The sequence below is a fragment of the Piliocolobus tephrosceles genome, chromosome 8 (assembly GCF_002776525.5).
Source record: "Piliocolobus tephrosceles isolate RC106 chromosome 8, ASM277652v3, whole genome shotgun sequence".
NCBI classification, from domain to species: domain Eukaryota; kingdom Metazoa; phylum Chordata; class Mammalia; order Primates; family Cercopithecidae; genus Piliocolobus; species Piliocolobus tephrosceles.
Window position 1 is genome coordinate 113,012,790 of NC_045441.1, and position 20,931 is coordinate 113,033,720.

General features: G+C 38.1%; 1 protein-coding gene across 1 annotated transcript in view; it reads right to left on the reverse strand.

Annotated features, from left to right (window-relative positions):
- The window catches only part of WASL (WASP like actin nucleation promoting factor), a 66,640-nt gene extending 49,157 nt beyond the window's left edge, over positions 1-17,483 (reverse strand). The window contains exon 1 of the mRNA XM_023223443.2: positions 17,044-17,483. Within this exon, the coding sequence (XP_023079211.1) occupies positions 17,044-17,160 (117 nt within the window). The 5' untranslated portion in view covers positions 17,161-17,483. The remainder of the gene's footprint in view (positions 1-17,043) is intronic.
- Between the last annotated feature and the right edge of the window lie 3,448 nt (positions 17,484-20,931).

Here is a 20,931-nt window from a genome sequence, read left to right on the forward strand (position 1 = left end):
CGGGCGTGGTGGCTCACACCTGAATACCAGCACTTTGGGAGGCCAAGGCAGGCGGATCATGAGGTCAGGAGATCGAGACCATCCTGGTTAACATGCTGAAACCAACATTTTAATTTTGCATTAAAAATACAAAAAAAGAAAAAAAATTAGCCAGGCGTGGTGGCAGGTGCCTGTAGTCCTGGCTACTTGGGAGGCTGAGGCAGGAGAATGGCATGAACCCAGGAGGCGGAGTTTGCCACTGCACTCCAGCCTGGGTGACGGAGCAAGAAAGACTCCATCTCAAAAAATAAAAAAATAAAAAATAATTAAACAAAAGAAGAGGCCTATCACTACTGATCTTCCAGACATTAAAAGACTAACAAGGAATATTTTGAAAAACTCTATGCCTACAAATTTTAGTAATCTAGATTAAATGGGTCAATTCCTGGAAGACACAATCTATCAAAATTTACACAAAAACTAGACAATCTGAATAGGCCTACAACTATTTGAAAATTGGATTATTAATAACTTTCCAAAGCAAAGAACACCATAGCAGATGGTTTCACTGGTGAATTCTAAACATATGAGGAATACATGATACAAATCTCTCTAGAAATAGAAGCAGAAGGACTACTTCGTAACTATTTTGTAAAGCCAGCATTAAGCTAATACCAACACCAGACAAAGACTTAACAAAAAAGGAAAACTGCAAACCAATCTCTCATGAACAAAGATGGAAAAAAAAATCAACAACATATTAGCAAATTGAACCCAACAATACATAAGAATTATACATCAAAACCAAGTGAAATTTATTCTAGGTATGCAAGGTTGGCTCAACACTCAAAAATCAACCAATGTAATCTATCATATCAACAGGCTAAAGAAAAACCAAATGATCATATGAACAGATACAGTAAAAGCATACTCCTTCATAACAACAACAACAAAAAATCAAGAATAGCAGAGAACTTCCTCAACTTGATAAAAGCATATCCATCAATAACCTGCAGCTAACCCCATACTTAATGGAGAAAAAGTAGATAATTCCTCCCCTAATACTGGGAACAAAGTAAAAATGTTTCCTCTCACCACTCCTATTCCACATTATTCTAGAAGTTCTAGCTAATGCAACACAATAAACGGTATATGGATTGAGAAGGAAGAAATAAAACTGTCTTTGTTTGCAGATGACACACTTATCAATGTAGAAAATCCTAAAGAATCAAAGAAACACGCCGGGCATGGTGGCTCACGCCTGTAATCCCAGCACTTTGGGAGGCCGAGACGGGCGGATCACGAGGTCAGGAGATCGAGACCATCCTGGCTAACACAGTGAAACCCCGTCTCTACTAAAAAATACAAAAAAAACTAGCCGGACAAGGTGGCAGGCGCCTGTAGTCTCAGCTACTCGGGAGGCTGAGGCAGGAGAATGGCATGAACCCGGGAGGCGGAGTTTGCAGTGAGCTGAGATCCGGCCACTGCACTCCAGCCTGGGCGACAGAGCAAGACTCGTCTCAAAAAAAAAAAAAAAAAAAAAAAAAAACAGAATCAAAGAAACAAAAACTTCTGGAAACCAATAAGCTTTTATATCAAGCAAGGTTGTAGCATAACCAAAGTTAATATGCAAAGTCAACTGCTTGCCTGTGTACCAGGAATGAACAATTAACACCTGAAATTAAAAACACAGCACTAGTTACATTAGTACCAAAAAAAATTTCTGTATAAATCTAATAAATAAGTACAGGATCTACATGACTACAAAATTTTGATGAAAGAAATCAAAGATGACCTAAACAAGAGGTATTTCAGGTTCACATAGGAAAAAATTACTGCTCAAATGTCACTTTTCCACAAATGGATCTATAGATTCAATAGAACCCCAGTCAAAATCCTAGTTATTTTGTGGATATCAAAAAACTGAAAGATACGGAAAGGAAAAAGACTCAAAATAGTCAACACAATGCTGAAGAGTAACATCAGAGCACTGACACTACCTGTCTTCAAGACTTACTATAAAGCTGCAGTAATCAGGCAGTGTGGCCTTGTTGAGAGAAAACACAAATAGACCAAATAGCCTGGTGGCCCAGAAGTAGACCCATACAAACGCAGTCATATGATCTTTGACAAAGGAGCAAAGGCAATCCAACAAAGAACTGGTAACAATCTTCTCAACAAGTGGTAAAAAACTAGACATCCACGTGCCAAAAAAAAAAAAAAAAATCAAATCTAGGCACTGACCTTACAACTTACACAGAAATTAACTCAAAATGGATGAAAGATGTAAATGCCAATTGCAAAACTATTAAGAGTTCTAGAAGAGAACATAAGACAAAACTTGGGTGACCTGGGGGTCGGTGATGACTTTTTAGATACAATACCAAAAACATAATCAATCCATGAAAGAAAAAGTTGATGAACTGGATGGACTTTGTTACAATCAAAAACTTCTTTCTGTGAGACATTGATAAAAGAATGAAAAGGCAAGCCATAGACTCAGATAAAAATACATGTGAAACACACAGCTGACATAGGAATTGATTCTGAAACAGATAAAGAACTCTTAAAGCTCATGAATAAGACATAAACACACCCAATAAAAAATCTGACAAAGGACTTGGACATCTCACCAAAGAAGACATACAGATGGCAAATAGTCAAATGAAAAGATGGTCAACATCATATGGCATTAGGGAATTGAGATATGATAGCAAAACTATTAAAATAACTAAAAATCCAAAACACTGGTAAAACCAAACGCTGGTGTGAATGTGGAGCAATAGAAACAGGGAGCCAGTCTGTAAAGGCTACATACTGTATGATTCCAACTATACGACATTCTGGGAAAGGCAAAACTATAGAAAATGTTAAAAAAAAAAAATCCGTGGGTGCTAGGATTTCAGCAGGGAGGGGCGGGAGGAATAAGCGCAGTGCAAGGTATTTTTTGGGCAATTAAACTACTCTGGTATGACACGGTAATGGTGGACATGATGTTCTGTACTTGTGAAACCGAAACCCAAAGATCTGTACAATACGAAGACTCAAACCTAAGGTCAACTACAAACTTTAGTTAATAATGTATCAATACTGGATCATCAATTGTAACAAATTTACCTAATACAAAGTGTTATTAATAGGAGAAACTGAAGAGGGAGTAGGGAAGGAGACAGAGTATATGGGAACCCTCTGCACTTTCTGCACCATTTTCCTGTAAATGTAAAACTGCTCTAAAAAATACGACTATTTCATTTTTAAAAAATGTAAGCCAGCTATCTATATTGAGCAAGCAGTCCTTCAAATATAAATATAAACAAACAAGCAAGAATAATAAGACAACTGAGGAAAACCAGCAGCAAAGAGTAGAGGGACTACAATGAATACACAGTGCAGGTGACTTGACAAAAAAAAAAAAATTAATGGAATTTAAAAAAATCTATCTGCATCTTCAGAAATGTTAAGTATTATTGTAAAGAGCCCACAAAAGAGCAGGTTGCTATTAAAATAGATCAATTAGCAATTATACAAATGATTTCATGGAAAATAAAAAAAGTAACTTTTTACCATCAAAAATTCAAGACTGATAAAAAGAGTCAAGATAAACTTTACAAAATCTGGCATTCAATCAAAAATTGCCAAACATGCAGGAAAAAAACAAAAACAAAAACAGGAAAAGATGACCAATAGTGAAAATAGGAATAAAACAAAAACTGACTCAGATGATAGCAGACAGGACGTTAGAACAGTTGTTATATCTGTAGTCCATATATTTAAAAACGTAGCTAGAGCAAAGACTGAACATGTATTTTAAAAACACACAAACTTCTAGAAATGAAAACCACAATGTCTGAAATGAAAAACACAGTGGATGGTTTTAATGGCAGATATTGTAGCCAAAATATTTGTGAATTTAAAGGCATAGCAACAGCTGCTATCCAAAAATACACAGAAAAGGAAAAAGTGAGGAGGAGGAAGATGAGGAGGAGAGGGAGGGAAAAAATGCTGTACAGCAGTGAGGTATGGGACAACTTCAAGCAGTCTAATATATCTGAAACTCAAGCCCAGTAGGGCCAGGGAAAAAAAAGTAGATACTTGAAAAAATCATGTCTGAAGTTTCCAAACTTGATGTAAACTTAGTTCTAACATCCAGCACGATAAAGAATAATAAAACTGCACGAAGGCACATCATAATTGGATCCCTTCAAACTAATAGTAAAGAGAAAAATCAGAAAAGCAGTCAGAGAAAAAAAGATACATTATGTACAGAAGGTTAAAGAAAAACACAACAGCAGATTTCTTGCCAGAAATAATGCAAACCAGAAGATACTGGAACAGTATCTTTAAAGAACAGAAAGAAAAACCTATCAACCTATAATTCTATACCCAGAGAAAACGACTTTCAAGAATTGGGATAAAATATAGACTTTTAAGTTATGTCAACCTGAAAGAATTTATAAGTAGCAGACCTGCACTACAAGAAACATTTTAAAACAAGGAAAGAAAAAAATAGTTATCCTTCTCACTGAAAGAAAATGATACCAGAGAAATACCTAGATCTAGACAGATGAATTAAGGGCACCAGAAATGATAACCAAGTGAATAAATACAAGGTTTTTTCCCTTACTATTTAAATGTTTCTAAAAGATAACTGAATCTTTACAGCAAAAACTATAAAAATGTATCATGGAATTTGTAACATTTGTAGAAGTAAAATACATGGCAACAAAACAGCATAATAGCCGGTAGGGCTACATCACTGGGTGACAGGGATTTTTCTGCTCCACTGTATAATCTTATGAGACCTTATTATATATGTGGTCCATCACTGACTGAAACACCATTATGTGATACATGACTGTAACTGGGTATTATTTTGTACTTCAAAAAAAAGTTAAAGAAATGGGTAGTGTATATATAAGAAAAGTATAAAACTATAGAAGAAAACAAGACAAATCATAAAATAATATCTTGCTTTCCAATGGAAAACCTCAATATGTCAATTCTTCCTAAATTAATCTACAAATCCAATGCTACTCCAAGTCAAATCGAATTTTTTTTGGTAGAGGATAAAGCCTTTAAAAAAAAAAAAACACTAAGCATATGCATATTAAAATAGCCAGAAAATACTGAAGAGTAATGAGAGACTCTAATCAAACTGTAGCATCATTATGAAGCTACACTAATTAAAATCCAGTGTACTGGCCAAGAAAAAACAAATGAAAGAAATAGAAGAAACTTCAAAAGTAAGTCTAAGACTTAGGGCTGTCTAATCTCTTGGCTTCCCTGGGCCACATTCAATCAATTGTCTTGGGCCTCACACAAAATACATTAACACTAACAATAGCTGATGAACTCAAAAAATTGTAAAAAAAAAAAACCCTCATGTTTTAAGACTGTACATGAATTTGTCTTGGGCTGCATTCAAAACCGTCCTGGGCCACATGCAGCCCATGGGCCACAGGTTGGAAAAGCTTGGTCTACGTACTCCTAGTAATTTAGTAAATTATAAAAGCAGCATTTCTGCCAGGCGCAGTGCCTTACGCCTATAATCCCAGCACTTTGGGAGGCTGAGGCGGGCAGATCATGAGGTGAAGAGATCAAGACCACCCTGGCCAACATGGTGAACCCCGTCTCTACTAAAAATACAAAAGTTAGCTGGGCATGGTGGTGCATGACTGTAGTCCCAGCTACTCGGGAGGCTGAGGCAGGAGAATCGCTTGACCCAGGAGGTGGAGCTTGCAGTGACCAGAGATGGCGCCACTGCACTCCATCCTGGGTGACAGAGCGAAACTCCATCTAAAAAAAAAAAAAAAAAAAGCATTTCATATGGGTGGGAGAAAATAAATTGCTCAATAAATGGTGCTGGGACAACTAGCCATTTACAAAAATAAAAAGCTGGATTTCTATTACATTCATTTTCCAAATTCACTTCCAGAAAGATTAAAGATTAAATGTTCAAAATAAAACCATAAAAATACCAGAAAAATGTGAGTAAATATTTTTGCAATTCTGAGTTAGGGAACTTGATATTATAATAGAAAGATTATTCCACTTAACTACAAAAATTGTTAAACCTGTACAATGACCAAAACCAAATACTTGTCAAAAGATAAATGACAAACCACAAAAAATACTATAATACAGAATTATTATCTTTAAGATATAAAGTGCTCCTCCAAGTCACTAAGACAAAAACAAATGATCCAATAGAGAATTGGTCTAAGGACAAGAAGCGGCAATTCACAGAATATAAATGGCCAAATGACATGAAAAGATACTGAACTTCACCAAAAACTATGAATTTAACAAAAAGATGTTTTCACCAGTGTGAGACTGTCTACAGGGAAAACGATTACACCCATTAATAGAGGTTATACAAGTTATACACATAAATATAACTTGATAAAAGGCAATACTATATTAATAAAAAGGATGCAACAGATATAAACATGGAAATATATAATATATATTAATAAAAGTGAAAAAGTTAAGTTGCAGAACAATATGTATACCATGTTTCTAGCAAATTAAAGAGATTAACACTTTAGCACTTAGCCAAAGCCATCCTCTTCCAATGCTGGCCAAGTAAAACATTAGCTAGACTGTTCACCTTCACAGATCTAACTCCACTGCCACAGCCACAATAACCAACACTAGAGTCCAAAGCTCTAGTTCCTACTATCTAGCCATTTATAGTATGAGGTCCTGTTGTCATCAAGAATTCACAAGCCAATTAAATACTGCCAATTTTTTCTTCATATGTTTCTGGTATCTAGCCTTGGAATGACAACTAGATTTCATCTATCATGAACCTGGACAATTGGTAGTGATTGCCTCTAGGAATACAACAGGCAGTCAGAGACCATGTCTGAACTCAGTAGGAAAAAAATGCTGTGATTGTTGGTGTGTGCCATGGACACACAGATCAAGGACTTAGTCCTTTTATTTTTGCTATACATCAGGGTGTCCAATCTTTTGGTTTCCCTGAGCCACATTGGAAGAAGAATTGTCTTGAGTCACACACAAAATACAGTAACACTAACGATAGCTGATGAGCAAAAAAAAAAAACAAACCAAAAAACAAACAAAAACAAAAAAACTGCAAAAAAAAAAAAAAAAATCTCACCATGTTTTAAGGAAGTTTATGACTTTGGGTTGGGCCACCTTCAAAGCTATCCCGGGCCGTGGGTTGGACAAGCTTGCTCTAGAAGCTGCCACAATCCAGGTTTCTTAGTCAGATCTGATGTGCTAAACTAGTAAGAAATTTAGTAAACAATAAACTATTACTCAATTATTTCTATTATGAATAATAATTTCCAATTTTCCTTCTCCAGATCCTTCCTATCTTGAAATTTCTTGAAGGAATCTTAGTGTTTCCTTACTGTCTAGGGAATAAAGTTCAATCCTTTGAAGTTCAAAGGTCTTCCAAAATCTAGCCTCAATTTACTCTTCAAACTTACCATCTACTATCTGCCCAAGCAAATATCATTCTCAATTCTAGCCAACCAGTCTCCTCAATACCTCCTAAAATTATATACACATTTTCTACCCCAAACTTTTGTTTATACATTTCTCGATATAAATACTCCCCAACTAATAATGGTTCCACTTACAATTTTTCAGCTTTACAATGGTGTAAAAGCAATATGCATTCAGTAGAATCCATACTTTGAGTAGCCATGCAACCATTTAGTTTTGTACTTTCAGTATGGTATTCAATAAATTATGTAAAATATTCAACACTTTATTATAAAATGGGCTTTGTGTTACATGATGTTGCCCAACTGTAGGTTATTGTAAATGTTCTGAGCACATTTAAGGAAGGCTACGCTAAGCTATAATGTTTGGTAGGTTAGGTGTGTTAAATGCACTTTTGACTACAATATTTTCAACTTATCAGGACATAATTCATCATAAGTAGAAGAGCATCTGTACCTGATAAGTTGCTTCCTTGTTTCTGACATCAATTCCCTAGGTTATTTAAGGTTTTTTATATTCAAGTCCCACAGTGATATACCTATCTCTCCTATTATTCAAATCTTTTATACATATGTGTGTGTGTGTCTGTGTGTGTGTGTGTGTGTGTATATATATATATGCTGGTTTAGAGCATATATCTTTTTATGCATAATTTTTGTCTTCCTCAGCTTTACAGTGAATAACCGAGGGGTAAAACCTGGATTTTCCTTACCGCTCCCTCATATTCCAAGATACTGGGAGGGTGTTATGTGCTCAGTAAGTCCTCAAGACTTGACTATGTTTTACTAATAAAAATCATTTCAGTTTCTAACTAGTGCATGTATTAGTAAAGGAGTTGATTGATAAGACATATATATCTCATACATATGTCAGATATATCTCATATATATTATCTTATATATATATCTTTCATTTGATCACATTTTCTTAAGGGGCTTTTCTGTTTTTACCTCTTCAACATTACTCTATATTCAATTATTTGGTCTCTATAAAAAAGGGTTACAATTCCTCTACAATGCATTAACTCCAAAGAGAAAATAGTGTTTTCTAATTGGTTTTACTCTCCTATATGCTATTATATAACTCTCTAATACTTCTGAGACTACTAACATAGATGCAATAAATAAGATTTTGTATTATATTTATGAATATGGTTAAGTATGCCAAATGTCTCCTAATTACTAAATACTTAATACAGCTGGTCCTCAAATAACATCCTTTTGTTCAACATCATTTTGTTCAATGTCCTTTCATCGTTAACTTTTTTTTTTTTTTTTTAAGAGACCAGGTCTCGCTATGTTGCCCAGGCTGGAGTGCAATGCCCTCATTATGGCTCATTGCATCCCTGAATTCCTGGGCTCAAGTGAACCTCCTGCCTCAGCCTCTGGAGTAGCCGGGACTACAGACATGAGCCCACCACTACCAGATACTTTTCTTGTAGAGATTAGGTCTATATTGCCCACGCTGGTCTCAAATTCCCGACCTCAAGTGATCTTTCTGCCCCAGCCTCCCAAAGTGCTGTGATTAAAGGTGTGAACCACCACACCCAAGCCCATTATTAACTTTGATGAGAAAAGAAAATCAATTTCCAGCTGGGCCACTATCTGTGTGGAGTTTGCAGGTACTCTCCATGTTTATTGGGTTCTCTGGGTACTTGGATTTCCTCCCACATCCCAAAAATGTGCATATTAGGTTCACTGGTGTGTCTACATTATCCCAGGATGAGTGAGTATACAAGTGAGGTGTGGGTGTAGGTATGAGTGCACCTTGTGATGGGATGATGTCCTGTCCAGGGTTGGTTCTTGCCTTATACCCTGAGCTGCCAGGATAGGCTCCAATCACCTGAGACTGAAGTGAAGTAACTGGGTAGATAATTGTCTTGTTTTTATTACTCTTTCTTAAACGTGTTACAGCTTACATTTATTTCATTAATTAATATTAGAAGTGTTTTTGTCTTTATTTAGACATTTGTTGATATTTCTGTGACCATAAATATGCTATAGAAACTTAACTCTTGTTTATATCAATTACCCTATGGTAAAACTGGTTTCATTATGTGTTGTTTCACCTAAAGTCACAGTTTCCAAGAATTTATCAATGATGCTGGGTGACCTATAAGAATTACATTTATAGTATACCCGATTACTGTGACTATGAATGTATAACTTGTTTTGTTTCGAGAACCTTTAGAGTTAGAGTGAACTCTATTAACAAAGCTATGACTTCCAGACAGAATAAATTATAACAAAGCTCAACTCTTACCTGCTCTTTTAAAATTTGTTTTTCTACTTGAAACTAGAATGGGCTACCATTATACTTCCATTATTTATTTTAAAAATCTATAGAATATGGACAAAAGTGAAATGAACGAGACTACTACATGCATGTGTTTCCTTAGAAAAATCTTGTTCTTATCAGTTTTCATAAAGACTTATAAAAAATCTTACTAGAGAAGTAAGAATACTGATGTACATGGTAGGAGTTGCTCAGCAGCAAAACAAGTAGAACCAAGCTCCTCTGTACTTTGGCCAACACTTAAGCAGCTCCAATTCTGTATGTTATGAGGAATCTTGAATGTCCTAATCAAACCTGCTCTCTAATCAAGACTTTATTTCTAGACTTTACAATTTGATTTTACTCACAGATACAATTTTTACAAAGATAACTTTTTTTAAAAATGGTATATTTTAAATAAAATCCCTACAACTGTCCACAAAAGAGAGATGGCCAAAGAGTGACTGGCAGAACTTGGTGTAGGAGACACTGTTCAGAGGGCTCAGTCACATCTTTCCCTCAAGAGCTGTGCTTTCTAATACCCAGAGTACAGCAAGAACAGAAGTTAAATAAGCAAGAAAGACAGTAAAAGATAAAACCCAGTCCTTCGCATCTTAAAAGGATGCCTAATTTAGGCATTCATTTGAGTTTCAGAAAAGTTCTGTCAAAGGTTCTAGTGTCTCTTGGTATGCGGTTTCAGGAATATAAAATTCACTAATAAAATAAGCCACAATTTCAGCATGTTGTCTAGTGCATTAAAAAAAAATTTAAGAAAGGCAAGATTATTTTAATCACACAGATGAATCCCCATGGTAATCTCAATTTTGAACCAGTCTCTAAAATAATCACGTCAATTTACTATAACTATTAAGTCTACTACTTAAACTAAAAACCTATGTTTTTAACGTTGGAAAATAAGCAGTAACATGTAACACCTATCATATCACTAATACAATTTCATCCAGATTTAGGATTCTAGATGGAATTGGTTAACAAAAGGGAAATTCTTAAAAATAACTCCATCTTAATCAAAAAAGCAGTTTCTAACAACCCAAAAATACATTATAATTACAAATAATAATTCTAAGTTAGCTAAAAGTTGACAATTCTATTACTAATGCCTTTTTATTCTGTTCACTCTGTTGTTTTAAAAGTGAAATGCAGGCCGGGCGCGGTGGCTCAAGCCTGTAATCCCAGCACTTTGGGAGGCCGAGGCGGGCGGATCATGAGGTCAGGAGATCGAGACCATCCTGGCTAACACGGTGAAACCCCGTCTCTACTAAAAATACAAAAAATTAGCCGGGCGTGGTGGCGGGCACCTGTAGTCCCAGCTACTCGGAGGCTGAGGCGGGAGAATGGCATGAACCCGGGAGGCGGAGCTTGCAGTGAGCCGAGATAGCGCCACTGCACTCCAGCCTGGGCAACACAGCCAGACTCCGTCTCAAAAATAAATAAATAAATAAATAAATAAAGTGAAATGCCTATTAAATTACAATGCTTAGAAAAAGGTGAATTAAAAATTGGAATTTTCAATGAAATAATTCAGGATTATCTACCTTCTGCTTAGATATATGTTATATTAGTCTCTGCTGTGCAAAACACATATATGCTAGAGTTAACATTAGGCCTGTTCTCTCCCCTGCTGGAGTTCCTGGTATCTAGAATAGTTAAACTGATTAAGCATTAAAGCTGGAAAGACTGTGGAGTTATCTTGTCCAACCGCTCATTTTCAAATTAGAAAAGTGAAGTTTGGGAAGAGAGAAATGGCCAGGCACGGTGGCTCACACCTGTCATCCCGGCACTTTGGGAGGTTGAAGCGGACGGATCACCTGAGGTCAGGAGGTCAAGACCACTCTGGCCAGCATGGTGAAACCCTGTCTCTACTAAAAATACAAAAATTAGCTGTGGGTAATGGCACATGCCTGTAGTCCCAGCTACTTGGGAGGCTGAGGGAGGAGAATAACTTGAACCTGGAGGCGGAGGTTACAGCGAGCCGAGATTGTGCCACTGCACTCTAGCCTGGGCAATAAAGCAAGACTCTGCCACAAAAAAAAAAAAAAAAAAAAAAAAGTTCAGAAATTCCTGTTCACATTCACAATGTATAGTAGTAAAGTATGGACTAAAATACAGGAACTCCTAACTTTTTCATCAGGACCCCTTTCTTCCTTTTCAATTAGCAGCCAGGGAGGCTCAGGCTGCCCAGACACTCCCCAAAGAGATACATACATACAAGCTGTTCCTTAACTTTTAATTTACACACTCTATAATTAACTGACTTTAAAATTGTTAATTTACCTAAGTCAAAACAAATACAACATAGAGTTGAAAATTTTACTCTAAATCCTCTCTGCCAGTAACAGGAAATCTAAACTGAGCACTAAATAGTATTAATAACAACTTTCTTTCATATGCTCCTCCAAACTCCCCGAATACTGTGTGTCATGGACTCTGAGCATCTTCCATAATTATTGTATACTCTTTGAAATCCTTGACTAAGCCCATTTTACAAATCTAGACATGAAGGCTGAGATTAGTTAAGAAATTTGCCTGTATTATAGAGCTAAGAATAACCAGAAACAAAATTCACAATCCAACCATTGGACTTTTCTGAATCTCTTCTTGTGCTTATAGCTACGCTGCATCACATACATTTTTGTGCTAATCTTTTTCCTCTATACTAGACAAGGGTATCTTGTCATCTTTGTATATTCCAAATCCAGTGAATTTTAACTTTTATTTTTCCTTACTACTCAAGGTGAAATACATTCCCAGCCTAAACTTTCCACCAGTAGTGCCTTACACAGGCCATCATCAATACAATGATCCTGCTAAGCATATCCTTCCCTCTATGCCTATTTAAGAATCCCTACCCAAAAGATCTGATTCAGAACAGAAACAAACTACTGTTAGACAACTGTTACTACCTATATTAGTTCAGCAGCAGAACTAAACTATTTTGGTCGCATAATAAATGAAGACTAAAGTCCAGATACCATGTACATTTGAAATTGAAGGGCTTAACAACCTAATCAAGCAATGAGAAATGCAGAACAAGCTCCTAAAAAATAAGCAAGTGAGCAATTATAATTATTCAATCAATCAATAAGTATTCACTGATCTGTGTGCTGGAACTTATAAAAATTACAGAAGACTACCGAGGCATAAAGTCTATCTCCAAGAATTAGAATGAGGAAACAAAAACTAAAGAAAATAAGCAAGTTAAAACAAGTGCTGAGGAGATAAAGGAAATAAAGATTAAGGCTGATTAATAAAAATGGCTTAAGTATCACTAAATCTTGAAAAAACAAACCAGGTGAGTATGGCAGGGAAAGATAATGCTCAATAACATTATCAACCCCAATCCATATAGACCAGATATGGCTGTAGAGACGTAGATTAATGTTTTACTTTTCCCTAATCCTTAGTTTCTCACTTATTCGGGACTATACATGCTGAACTCCACTTAGCAAAATTGCACATACTCTTTATATAAAATTAATTGAATTACACTACATGAAAGGCAACAGATATAACTACAAAACAAGACCTAGTAATCTTATTTATAACCTTCTTAAATTGTTCTCCCTTCATGATACTACCAGCTAATGAATGGCATCAGAACTATTTATGTAAAAGTACGTATCATGTATTTATATATCACCATGAAATCTCAACTTCCACAAAATGAATTTTGTGGTAAAACAAAAGATTTACTGATGATTTGCCTCCTCCATGAAGCCAATCACCAATCCAGAGTCTCATTAACATTTAGGCATATTTGCAGCGAATGAGAATAAAAATATGTTTCTTTCTGCTGGTGGTTATAATGCCTGCCTTTATTGAAACTCCCTTCCCTCACCTTCTATATATAACTGGGACTGATTTCTGCTGGAGACTTTAATTGTTCTTGAATTCCCAAAGTACTCTCTTAATTTAGGCCCTCATCATATTTCACCTGCACTACTATAAAACAACTATCTGATTTCCCTTGTCTTTCCCTCACAATCCTCAATCCACGTTCTATACTGCCTCCACCTTTCCCCTGAAAATTTTCTAAGTCAAATATGATCTTGTGAGTCCCCATTAAAGAGTGCAACACTTCCTCAATACTTCTTAGTTGTGAAATGTACACTGATATCTTAAGCGGTCAGAGAAATGCTGTACTAAAAGAATTTGGTTTAACTTAATTGAGCTTCAATTTGCAAAATATAGACCAAAAATTGAAGAAAAATCTATTAAGATTTCCAATGTGCTCAAGGATTATCCTATCAGACAACGTGGTCTTCAGCAGTGGTTTTCAAACTGTGATATACTTTAAAATCTTCTGTCAAGTTTGCTAAAAATAGACATGTCCAAGCTTCACCTCATATCCAGTGATTGTGAATATTATCTAGGAATTGGGTCTAGGCATATGCATTTCTCATAATCTCCACAATGATTCCAATGCATACCTAAATCTGAGAGCCCAAGCAGAAGCCCTCCTTGCTCCCTAAGTAGGTCTCCTAACTTTTCAAGCTGTTTCATACCTCTCATCAGCCTAGGGAGTACCTGTTTAAATATAAATATTCAGTTATCCATTTTAACAAGCTTTTACTCATCCTCTCTCCCACCATTCTCTCCTTTAATCCCCTAAACCTTTATAAAAATAGTTTCCATATATTTACACACAGTCTCAATCCACACAACTACCCATGAGATAGTATCCTTGTTTTACACATGAGAAAACCAAAACTAGGATAGGAAGCTTAAGAAACTTGTCCAAAGTGACCCCCAGTTTGAACCCATATTTGCTATTACAAAGCCAAGGTATTTTCTATTGTGAAAAGTAGCCTCTTACACATCACTCTGAAGCACTGACTTATTTATCAGTTTACACGTTTCCCTTTTTAGACCTAGTAAGCTCCCTGAGGACAAGTATCAGCCCTTCTAGATTTTGACCTCAACATTTAATCAATGCATGTTTGTTGAATGAAAGAAGATATGAAGCTCCTCCAGAGCTAAGATTGTAACTGCTTCTGTTTCATTTCTTGAATTCTTAAATAGAGCTCTGAGTACACTTCTGCCTAACACATTTGGTCTGACCTGTAAATCTCACTGCTGGATTTATTATGAGACAATGTATTTCAGTAATGTTTTAAAAGACACACACACACACAAAAAAAAACCTGCATAATCAGCAAAGGGAGGAAAAGATTATTTCAAAAATTAAAATATCACTCTTCACTCTCTATTAACTAGGGACTTGAAATTTTGAAATTAGTATTTGCAACGACTTATCCCACAAAAGCAGGCAACTGACACAGTGTGGTTTTTAAATGACAGAAATGCAAAAGGTAAAGTTAATTAATAAAAAATGGCATAAAGAAATTAAGCACTGAATACTGACAGCCTATTCAGCAATCCACTACACTAACCAACGTGCAACGTCATTTTTCCCTATTACAGTATTTTTCCCCATCTGCCATTTTTTGAAACCAGTAAAACTACAGGTAAGCACAGAACAATTACTATACTTGTGTATAAATGTAATGTCCTTTCTGCGTAAAGTTAATGTGTGTGGTATGTAGAACACAGTACGACTACTTCCTTTTTGATACAGGTTACACAACTAATCTACTAAACCAGCAACTGAATTTTTTTTTCATTGGAGGTAACTAACATTCAAAGTGCTGGAGATTTTCCTAAACTGAACATATGCAAACATTAGTGGTGCTTTAAGAATCTTGTATTTTAATTAGTTTTTGGTGAAAAAGGCAAAGTGGTTATTCCTTTAACACCACTTTTGGAAATAAATCAGTAACAAGAAAAAAAAAAAAAACACCCTTCTAAAACAACATGATGTAGTGGAAAGTACAATGGCATAGGACTAGCTAGGCATGAGGAGTCCTGGTTTTCTGGTTCTGGTTACATTGTTAAACTGCTATATGACTTGGGCTCACTGGATCAGTTCTCTCATTTGTTGAAAAAAGTGTGTATGAATGGGGAGGGGCTTAAAGTTGTTACCCAAAATTCTCGTTTTGAGCCACTCCTCTTGTTTCATCCTTCTAATCAGGAAACTCAACGTTCTCTAAGGTCTAAGTTCCGAAATTTGAAACACATCTGAAATTGAATGGAACGATTCAATCTCCAACCGGATGGCACAAGATACAAAGGCTGGACTCCTATGAAGTTAACAATCCAAGAACTTTCCAGAAATGGTCTAATCCTAACTTCGTAAAGAAGCAGGTGAAATCTGGTTTGGCATACCTAACATTAAAGGAGTTATAAAATGGTATTGCTCTGTTGAAATTTCCGTGTTTTCTGGGTTCCAGTGGCACATACTCTGCAGGTGCTAGCAAACAAAGTGGAGAGAAAGGGACCCAGCCAGGATTTCAACAAACCACACTTCAACCCAGTCACCGCAGTATGATTCCGACAAGGCCTATACCACAGAGCAGAACCTCCCCACCCCCAGAAGTGCCAGCAGCCAATGTAATGAATGCTTCCGTCAACAACACACGTTCCCCTTCCCACTGCAAAACTGCTCGCTCCCAACCGGCCATCTGGGGTTGGAATTGGCCGCACAGCACCAAACTAAGAATCCTTCTCGGCCCCAAAAACCAAGAACTACCAGAGATTGAGGTTTCCCTGCGCATGGCTGCGGGGAGAGCAGCACCCCCTCCCACCAATGGGGGAAAAAAATCAGTGGGAAGGAGAGTAGAAACCAGGCCTAGACAAGGTTGCTGGAGAAATGAATCTTGTTTCTCTTTAACGAAGAGCAATAACATTTTTTTACCCCCTCTAATCTGAAGAGAGCCCAGGCTCTTGCACTCGACTTCATTCCCTCCTGGAATCCTAATGGGAGAGTAAAACCCACCTTCCTTCCCCGACCTATCCACTCCTCAAACCTGGCATTGTTAAGGAAGGTACCCCCAGATCAAGCAGGAGGAGGCGACGCGAGAGCTAGAACAAGGGCCCAGATACTAGGACCAAGCGACTCTTGCAAGAAAATCCCCTTGTGGCCTGAGAGTAAAGTTTTAACCAGCAGCCAGGGCGCAGACCGAGGCCCGGCCAGGCTGGAGGACAGGCCTGCGGAGGTGACACTCCCTTGCTCCCCACAAGCTCGGGGAGGCGGCGCCCGACCGCCACAGCCCGCACCCAGGGAGCAGGGCGAGGGCGCAGACGAGGGGCCGGGGCTGGCGGGAGGCCTGGCCGACAAGCGGGACCCTCCCCGCGCCGCTCCCGCCTCCTTCCCCACTCCCACTTCCCGGCCCCCAAGTCCGGGCCCGTGAGGTAATGTCAGGGGTGGTGACGCGGTTCTTGTCCACTGACCACACATTTCTTGCCGAGGAAAGTGAAGAGGGACTCGTTCTCCTGTGGGGTGAGCAGCAGGGACCCCACGTTGGTGACCCTCCGCGGCGGCGGCGGCTGCTGCTGGACGGAGCTCATGGTTTCGCCGGCAGGGTTGGGAGTCCAGGGCCGTCTCCTCCGGCGAGTGGGCGAGAGTTCGTTCCCCCTCTCGGTGACAGGGGCGGGGAGAAGCGGAGTCAGAGGCGCCACATCTCGCAGCTCCTCCGGAGCGGGGAGGAGGAGGAGGTCGAGGGACGCAGGCGCCGACGGCGAGCCACCTTCGGGCCGCGCTGAGAAAGGGAAGCTCCGAGCTCCCGCCCGGCCAGGATAGGGCCGGATGGTCGTTGTCCTCGCACTCGGGCGACTGCGCTAAACTCCCAACTCCTCCCCCAACCCTCCCGCAACGGCGGCGGCGGCAGCCGCACAATCCAACATGGCAGCGGGGACGGGCGAGACCACAGGACCGAGGGAGCGGGGGAGCGCACCGGAAACGCGCGGCCGGGGCCCGGGAGGAACCCCCCCAAGTCGGCGGCGGGCCTCGCCGCGCCGGCCCGAAGCCACGCCCCCTTCCGGCCGAGGCGCGTACTGCGCGGAGCTAAGTGGAATCCCGGTTGGTTCGGGGCGCAGGCTTTCAACTTCGTCCTCTGGCCTCTGGCGTCTCGGCTTGTCGGTTGGGTACCCAGACTCAGCTACTGCTGCTTGAAGAGAAGATGGGTGGAGACTCCTCGCCGTCGCTGCGCCGCCGCGCCGCCGGCCTTTCTTGGGCGGACGCACACCTTTGCGAAGCGTCAGTGAGGAGCCAGGGCCAGTCCTTGAAATAGCTCTTATTTCTCAGGCGCGGCAGCGTGACGCTCGCTCTGCGGGTGCGAGAGGCCTGCGATCTGAAGACTGAAAACTGGGGAAGAGGTGCTCTCCCCTATGCTCCTCGCGGGCTTCGCTAGGAGCCGCAGGTGCCTGGGATTTTCTCAAACTTTGTCCAAACTTCAACTGTGGGAGTGGAGGAACAAACAGGCCTCTCCCAGAATTGTGAAAGAGATCGCCCTGATGGATGTAACAAAAACAAATGCACTTGACTTCCACCGCCTGCCTGGCGTGTAACGTGGGTTTAATGTAGTATTTTCTTCTAAGGGCCCTGGACACATTTTTTTCCCCCTGTATCGTGAATTGGAAAATAGCCCAGGATATTAAAAGTTATCTAAGATAACCCCATTTGTTCTGTAAGTTAAGTACTAAACGGCTTAAAATGAAATTTTGGAATCTAGAGACGATGATGCAGACTGCAGTGAGTTATCAAATATGCATGTCACTGTTCTCCACATTAAACATTTTTGTTGCATAAATTCATGTCTGATAATTGCATAATTTCAATAAACAAAAAAGTTGTATGTTAAACAAGACATCTATAACAATTACACTTTGGTAAAATTGTTGGATGTTAACATCTCTGATAGCGCCAATAGAAATCTCTGATGTACTAACCAGACTGATAAACCATTATCATGCACTTTGAAAATAATTATAAAGTATTAAAATTAAAGCTGTCCTTAATGAAATAGGCTGAGCAACAATAAATTTACAAAGGAAGATAAGAGTGGATAGCATTCGGAAGTCTCACATAAAATATGGAGATTTCAAAGTTAAACTTGATTAATAATGTTAGGGCAAAAAGTGAATTAAAGCAACAGGACTATTTATAAAATAATTAGATTTAGAAAGCAGTAGTAGAAATGGAAGCCTGGAGTTGCTTCTAAATTACAGATCTAACAAAGCTAGAAGCTAAATCAGTTTGTCTTTTATCAAAACTGCAACCCCTGTAAGTTGAAAGCACAGTGACAAGAGAAAGCATTACAAATTCTTGAGAAATAATAGAAATTAAAGCTCTTCTTTTCAAACCTGTGAACAAGTATAGTGCCAGAAGTTTAAGATTCAGATAGACCCAAGTTGTAGTTCTTGTTATGAATCTTATAACCCAGTGGACTTTGGACAAATTACTTTTCTGCGTCTCGGTTTCCTCATCTGTAAAATGAAAATAATTTCTGTTTCATACAAGTATAGTGTAAATAGGGGTAATTACACCTACTTTGAAGTTGTAAAATACAAAATTACAACTAGATAGGAGGTATAAGTTCTAGTGTTCTGTAGCACTGTAGGATGACTATAGTTAACAATACTGAATAGTTTCAAGTAGCTAGAAGGATATTGCATGTTCCCAAAACAAAGACATAATAAGTTTTTGAGATGATAGATATGCTAATTACCCTGATCTAATCACTATACGTTATATGTATTGCAACATCACTATGTACCCCCATGTACAGTTATTGTCTATTAAAATTTTTTGAACTAAAATTATAAGGCATTAAAAAAAGATATCACATGTAAAGTACCTGATACATAGTGGTTACTCAAGTATTAGTTGTCGGCCACTGACAGTCCTTGCCTATGGTCTGTTCTGCTTTCCCTGAGCTAAGGGATCAAGACTTAATATATGTATTCTTACCTTTGTTTTAAGTCTGACTCTTCAAAAACTGTCCTTAAAATTTACAATTGTACATAATTTTTCAAAACTATAGTGAAGAACTTGATAGAATTTCTGATTAGGCCATATATTATTGCCAAATAAGTTACATATATCCCAGAATGCCAAAATAAAACTTTTTAAAACTGTAAATCCAGAGATAGAATCCTATTAGCTTCTAGTTAATAAAAACTGAAAGGTTAGCAAATTTTATGTTAGAAATACCAGCTTTTAGAACTTGTAGACCACCAAACTATTTTGAAGACAGGAAAGAGTAGTGGGAGAGGGCTGTGGGAAAAAAAAAAAAAAAGGCCATGCGATGATAGGTGAATGGACAGTAGCTGCCTTGAAGAATCTATCTCATTCTGAGAATCACTGAGTTCCAATCATTTCACAACCCCTTACTAGCCTAGACTATCTATTGTTTTATTGATTTTCTTTTCTTTCAGGAAATTTTATGACATCTAAATGCAATGTTTCTTTTACTATTTGCCCTTGTTCTGTTTTCTTTAGACTTGGAGATGGAAAATTATGACCACAATAGACTTTTTTTCATCAGGTCCAACCTTTGTTTAATTTTCTCCAAATTTTTAATATAGTCCTTTGTCCACAAAATTGCAATTTAAGTTCTTGTCTTCTACCCTCCATTGTTATTTTTGTTTTTCTCTGGGCTTTTTCCAGCTCTTGATGTGGAAAATGTAAGCGTGAACATTTCACTGGAAATATGACTTCCTTACTCATTTAAGCCTGTGAACAAGCACTATTTGGGGATTCCCCCCTTACCATGCATAAAGGATTCTATTTTTCCATACTCATCCTGAAACCAAGCAGTACTAGCTGTTTTTGTTTCAAAAGTTTTAGCAAGTCCTTTCTTTCATTCTTGATAGCATATCTGCTGTTTGGCAGAACACAAGACATCTTTTCTGTCTGTTTTCTTTGGCAAGTTATTTCCTTATCTCAAATTCTTTTTACCCAGTTTGAGAGATTGGATTTTATCCAGGACATAAGCATTCTTTTCCCTTCAAAAGAGTATCTTGAAGTTTGTAAGCTCAGTTAAGAAGACTAGGGATTTTATCTTCATATACATATAAAATGCATATGCTAGAAATACCAGCTTTTAGAACTTGTAGACCACCAAACTATTTTGAAGACAGGAAAGAGTAGTGGGAGAGGGCTGTGAAAAAAAAAAAAAAAGATTTATTAACATGTATATGAATATAACCAAAAAAAAGGCAATTCTTTCATTTCTTCCGTTCAACTTTCCTTACCTCAACTAGAATCTAATCTAGTACTTCATTGTCTTCTTTCTTTCTTTGGTATGATCTTTTAAGGTAAAGCCCTCATTTCAACAG